The 6,582-nt window shown below is 29.6% G+C and overlaps 3 protein-coding genes across 3 annotated transcripts; 1 reads left to right on the top strand and 2 right to left on the bottom strand.

Annotated features, from left to right (window-relative positions):
• Nucleotides 1-988: 988 nt before the first annotated feature.
• Chro.70304 (clathrin-adaptor medium chain) lies at nucleotides 989-2,350 on the bottom strand. Its single annotated transcript, XM_660658.1, has 1 exon — nucleotides 989-2,350. One exon carries the CDS (start codon nucleotides 2,348-2,350, stop codon nucleotides 989-991), a length of 1,362 nt encoding a protein of 453 aa, XP_665750.1.
• A 933-nt stretch (nucleotides 2,351-3,283) lies between these two features.
• Nucleotides 3,284-4,123, top strand: Chro.70305 (hypothetical protein). The annotated part of the gene is made up of 1 exon (XM_660657.1): nucleotides 3,284-4,123. One exon carries the CDS (start codon nucleotides 3,284-3,286, stop codon nucleotides 4,121-4,123), a length of 840 nt encoding a protein of 279 aa, XP_665749.1.
• A 27-nt stretch (nucleotides 4,124-4,150) lies between these two features.
• Chro.70306 (involved in sister chromatid cohesion; Smc3p) lies at nucleotides 4,151-6,109 on the bottom strand. Its single annotated transcript, XM_660656.1, has 1 exon — nucleotides 4,151-6,109. One exon carries the CDS (start codon nucleotides 6,107-6,109, stop codon nucleotides 4,151-4,153), a length of 1,959 nt encoding a protein of 652 aa, XP_665748.1.
• Nucleotides 6,110-6,582: the final 473 nt, after the last annotated feature.

Genomic DNA, 6,582 nt, shown 5'->3' with positions numbered 1-6,582 from the left:
CTACGACGCGTGTAAGGCGGTTAAATTTCATTAATAAAATAATGTAGCAGGGGAATTTTATACATTATGGGCCAACTTAACCCGGCAATTATTGGTTAATAGTTAATTTCGACGAATAATTCGAAACATTTTCCAAATGCTTCGGCTAATAATATTGATTGAATTAAGATTTATAGACTGAAATTTTTTATGTGCTTCTTACCAATTATTCATTTTTTTTGGTACATTAAACAAGTAGATAATTGAGAATAATTAATTAAAAGTTTATTTTGGAGATAAAACCGGCATTAAATGCTTGTAAAGAGAAATTACTACCTTATATATATACATAAATATATATATATATATATATATATATATATTTATGTATATATATAAGTTAGTAATTTCTCTTTACAAGCATTTAATGCCGGTTTTATCTCCAAAATAAACTTTTAATTAATTATTCTCAATTATCTACTTGTTTAATGTACCAAAAAAAATGAATAATTGGTAAGAAGCAAATAAAAAATTTCAGTCTATAAATCTTAATTCAATCAATATTATTAGCTGAAGAATTTGGAAATGTTTGTAATTATTCGTCGAAATTAACTATTAACCAATAATGCCGGGTTAAGTTGGCAATTAATGTATAATATTCTCTTGCTACATTATTTTATTAATAATATTCAACCGCTTTATACGCGTGTTAAGAGATATTACAGGCGCGCGCTAAAAAAAAATATTAATTACTTAGATTTTCCGGTACGTAAGCGGATTAATCTATTGTGCAGAATTCTAGCACTTACTACAATAACAAAGATTTGAAAATTAATGAAAATGACCCGAGCTAACTATAATTTGTCGTTTGCAAATCCGTATGACTAATATTTATGGTACTATATACCTCATTTTTCTTAAAGACTATTTGTATGAATTAAAATTAGCTTGTAAATAATCAAAATTAATTATAATCTAGTTTAAATTGTCTAAACCAATTCTACCATGTTTATGGCATTCTTATTTCGTAATTTCCATTCTGCGTTATGTATCTCACCCATGGAAGAGCCTGATATCCGCTCTTCTCTGTGATTTTCAGGTATCTTATAGTAAGACCTGAAATTGTGAAATACGGAATTTCGAAGCCAACTGTTACTGGACGTTTGCTTGTATTTGTCTCATTGATGATGGATGGAATATCGAAAATTGCGGTCATTGTAAATTCCTTCTGCCCAGAAAATGTCTTAATATTCCATACTATTAAATCACGCTCAGGAGAGTATTTGACTGTACCCATTGATGTTTTAAAAGTAGGTATTATAACATCACTCGGAACTGGGATTTGAATTTCTGTATTCTTTGCAACACTTCTTGCTTTATATTGGCCTTTAACTTTGATAACATACTTCATACGAGTAGTACTGATATTTTCAATATTTACATCAACCTTAAATAGTGGCTTTAAATTAGATGATGGAGTTAATCTGTAGCTCATTAATTCAAATTGTCCATCAGGAGGGATAAAAGAAATCGTCCTATCGCTCTCAAATCTTGCAAGTCTTACGCATTGATGAAACTTGATATCCTCTATCTCAACTGATTTATTTTTCAATATGGAGTTTCTATTTGAACTAGAGGCTGAATTACGATTGGCATTGCTAGTAGAAATGGAAGCATCGCCGAGTCTATCATTTAATCCGAGCTTAAGTTCTGGCATACCAGAAAGGTAGCTTTTCATTGTTAATGTTCCAACAATCTCACTATTTATTACATCCCCACTAGAACCAATTATCATATTTACTTTCTCAATTACATCTAGAAATATTTCATTCTTTTTATGTTTTATTCCTTCTGGTCTCCAAGAAATTACATTCGATAATGCAGAAGGTGGTTTTATAGATGAAGAGCTATTTCTACTTTGCACCAATACGGATGCTGCGGAGAGTTCATGTGCTTCGTTTTTTATATATTCACGCAAAACTTTGACTTCTGTTATCTGAGGAAAGCCGTTATCCATTATCTCATCCAATAATTCATATATTACTACGAAGTTATCTCTTATACTTTCTTCCTCCAAAACCTTGAAATAATCTTTTAAAATTTCAATTAACTTATATAGAAATGTTATCATCATGATTGCATTTGAATTTTTTCTTGAAAGTAATACCAAATACAAGTTGTTGTATTTAATCCAACAATATGTAATCATTTTTGAAGAGAAAATTGGTTTAATGCAAGATTCTTCTTGTTCTATAACATGTTGTTGAAAAGCATCTAAAACTCCACTTTCTGAAATATCGCCTTTATAGTTTCTTCCTATTATTGGCTTCCCATTTATATCTAAAATAAAAATTGCTGAAACTCCACACATTACAAGTCAACCAATGTGAATATCAGAAATAAAAATAATTTATTAAATAATTAATAATAAAATGTTTAATAATGAATATATTGAGTCAATGAATTGTTATATGATAAGAATCTTATTTCTTTAATCTTTTAACAATTTAATATTGCTCTAACAAAAGGTAAGAAAATAGGTGGGGAGCAAAAAAAGTATTTAAAAAAATTTTTAAATATACAGATTTGACTAAACATTAATTAGGTTTTAAAATTAAAAAAAATTATCTTATGGACTTTTTTATAGGAATTGTATAAATATTACTAACTGCTAGTAAAATAATTATCTTTTTATTGAAGCACTCTTCAATGCTGACAACGATTTTTTTTAAGATAATCTATTTCTAAGTACGATGATTCAATTTAATATTTAAAAGAAATATATGGTTTGGAAAAAAACCCCTTTAATTTAGATCCTTCTGTTAAATCCAGTCCTTAAATAATAGAAATAATATTCAAGTGAGAAATCAAATTTACTAAAATTATTGAACTATTTATGTATGTCGTTACTATTATTCTTCTATTAATTGTGTTTCCGCAAGAAAAATATCCTAACTTAATATCTTAAATTTAAAAAAAGGAATTTACAATCGCAAATATTCTTCGAATAAGCATTGATAATCTTCATTACCATTTAATTAGACTATGATTAATAAGTTTTGGCGCATGTTAATGAAGGCTTCAAAAATACCTGATTTGAAATGCCAAAAGAAATTTTTCATTGAATTTGTTTCTGAAAGTTCATTAAACTTATTAAATTAAACAAATTAGTGCGTCGTGATCTATGTTGAATATTAAAAAACGAACATTTTGAGTTTTCATTAATTCCAAGGGATTAACAAACTTATGAATAATTTGCGCTCAATTTTATGTGCATAATTTTTAAATTAAATTTCATAAATGAATGAAAAATGATTTATTTACGGATAAAAATAGGTTTTTATTAACTTTAGGTTTAATTGGAGTGGTAATTGGAGGGGTATGGTATATTACAAAAAATAATAAGAAAGAACTTTCGAATCGAAAGTTGGATAACGAAGAAATAAAAAATTTGTTAGTATCCATTTCCAATGAAATTCACCCAATTTTGATGGAATTTAGTAACTTGGTATCATCAATAAATATTCCAATTGATGATAATTCTATTGAGTTTTCAAATTATTTTGAAATCATTTTTTCAAACGGTGGTTTTAAAGATAAAATTGTAAGAGCGCAAAAAGAAGTCATTGACAACTTAGCGATTGACCAAGAAAATTTTGAAAAATTACTATATTCTGCATGTAAAGTTGATGAGGAAGTTCTAATGCTTAAATTGGGAATTGATAGAATGTACCAAGATTCATTTAAAGGAGTTTACCCACTTCTACCTTATTTTGGGTTGAAAGCTGATTTTAGTAAAAAATATCCAAATTTTACGCAAGATCATGTTTTAAGAAGATTAAGGGAGCTAAACGATGAAAAAGAGAAGGGATTCAAGGCCATAGTTAAAGAGGTCGGTGACCTATCTAGGCATGTTAAAGAACACCCCATTTCAGGTGTAATCCCTTCTGAAAAACTCTCTATAAGATTAGAAGAAATAAACAAACAAAGCGAAAACACCGTTTTTGAATCAATAGAAAGCAAAAGGTTATTTTCTCATGCAATTGCATTGTATTCAAGAGAGGTTGAATTTGCAGAGAAGAAAAGAATTTTAGAAAGGGAGCATTGCGATAATATATTAAATATAATATTAAACTATAAATAGCCAACACGCATATTTTTAAAGTATAATTCAGTCATCAGATATCAACTCATGTGACTTCTTTTGTTGATATTGCTCTTGTTGTAATTCCAGAGCTTGTTGCTTAGAAATTTCGCTCACATAGCTAGATCTATTTACTTGAGATACCTGAAAATATTTATCCGCAATCTGAAGAATCTGGGGCCTGAATGTTGTAACAATAAATTGTGTTGAAATGGATTGTTTTTTGATCAAGTTTGCGACTGACCAACGATACTGGTCATCAAGTGCAGCATCTACTTCATCCAAAAGATACATGGGCGCGGGATCTGCCCTGTGCAGTGCGAATAAGAATGCTAATGCAACTAAAGTTTTCTGGCCTCCGCTAAGTTGGTTAAGAGAATAGTAATTTCCAGCTTGGCCATTAGCTTTTTTCTGTGTATTTGTTGAATTAATTTGAGAGTTGCTCCCCACATGAAAAGTAACTCTAATTCCTATTCCCAAAAGAGTTGAATCACTTTCTTTAGCCATGGTATTATTTAAATACTTATTGTCAATTGAGTTATTTTTTTTATAAGATGGTTTCTTATTTGTGTTATCATCGTTTTCATCTGCTATGCTTCTGGCATCATTTGATAGTCTTAGAATAAGCTTCGCATCTCCGTTGGGAATTAGTTCCCTAAATACCTGGTTGAAATAAAAGTTGATTTCTTCAAAAGTTTTTAGTAAGGTTTTTTCTTTTTGAATGTCTAGAGTTTCAATTAATAGCTGAATGGAACTCATAGCGGAGTTTAGTTCCTTGTGACGATCCGATAGATCTGTGTACTCTTGAATGAATTGATCCAACTCTGATATAACCTTTCTGTTAATAGATCTGTAGTCTTCCGATAATTTCTTTTGTACTATTTGAAGTTCTTGATAAACCTTACTTTTTTCCTTGGGAATATTTATCTCAGAAATAACATTTTGAGAGTCTGAGTACTTGGTCCTCTCATGTAAAGCGATTTCTTTAGCCTGTCGAAATTTATCGTACTTTTTTTGTAGACTTGAAACAAGAGAAATCAATTCATTTCTAGAATTTAGAGCTAAACTTTCTTCGTGCATTCTTGAACGCTTAAGCTCTTCAATTTCTATTGACTTTTTTTTTGTAGATTCAACCTTATTTACTATTTCATTAAAGAATTCTTTTGATTCTTCAAGTAACTTATTATACTCCATTAGCAACCCATTTGTCTCAAAGTTATCACAATTTAACTTCATATTATCCTCTTCCTGTTTTTCTTCCTGAATACGGTATAACTCTTCAAAAAGTGTGTTCAAGTGGACTTCATGCTTATCAATATCATTACAAAGATCAGAAATCTCCCTTTCCACTTTTGGAATTTCGTAATATTCAAGTGTTCGTATTTTCGAAATTATTTCTTTCAGCAAATTTTCCTCATCTAGAGTCAGTCCATTAGAAAGGGATTCGCATGAAAGTTCGCTTTTCAACGCAACAATATAATTTTGAACAGTGTCAGTACTTCTAACTGCTTTTTCTTCTTCTTCTTTAACTTTAATAATAACTGATTGAATATTTCTTTTTTTGCTCTCGGATAAATGAATCATTTCCTTTGATTTTGAAATTTGTGATATAAATCTCTCCCGAGTACTAAGATATTCTTCTCTATCATGGCCTAACTCCAATACTCGATCTTCTATTTCTTTTATCTTACTTTTAATGTTATAAATTTCTGAACGCAATATTGAATTCTCATGAATCAGATTTTTCAGTTGTCTTGAGCAAATAATAATGCTGTTTTGTTGAGCTCCTGGAAGATTTATATTGCGATATCCTCCTCTGACGCAGCCTTTGTTATCCCATTCATCTCCATCTAAAGTTATGCAATTCACATTATATTTGTCAACCAAATACTTCGCATTATCTAAGCTCTCAACAATGACATAATTTCCAAATATCTGCTCGATTACTGGCCTCACTCTTTCATCGAATTGAATAATATCAATCATTGAAATTGCATTCTTTTCAGAACCGATGTCATATTTAAAATAGCTTTTATTTAATTGTTTTATATCATTAATAGGGCTCAGTACAATTGAATAATTTTTGCCATACTTGATATCGTTCCTGTGCCCATTAAGTGCTTTAATATGAGAAACGATTTTTGTAGCAATCTCCTTATCCTTCACAATTAAATTATGAATATTATTTCCTGCAGCAACTTCAACTGCAGTGGTATAGATATCATCAACATTAATAACTTCCAAAACAGTACCAAAAACAAGTGTCTCATTTATTCCTTCATCATTGTCTAAACCCCCCCACGACAAATTGTTTTTTTCACAGTATTCACGTGCGAGATTTTAATCCCATTTTTACTGAATGTCTTGCTCGTGAACCAATATAATTCTCCAATTCCAGAATTCTGTTTGATATTATACTTTGTTGGTTTTCTTTTTCATATAATGACTTGTTTATTTCG

This window comes from Cryptosporidium hominis (genome assembly GCF_000006425.1).
Source record: "Cryptosporidium hominis TU502 chromosome 7 CHRO017069, whole genome shotgun sequence".
Lineage (NCBI taxonomy): Eukaryota > Apicomplexa > Conoidasida > Eucoccidiorida > Cryptosporidiidae > Cryptosporidium > Cryptosporidium hominis.
Note: the sequence above shows the minus strand (reverse complement) of the source record. Positions and strands in the feature narration are given on the sequence as shown.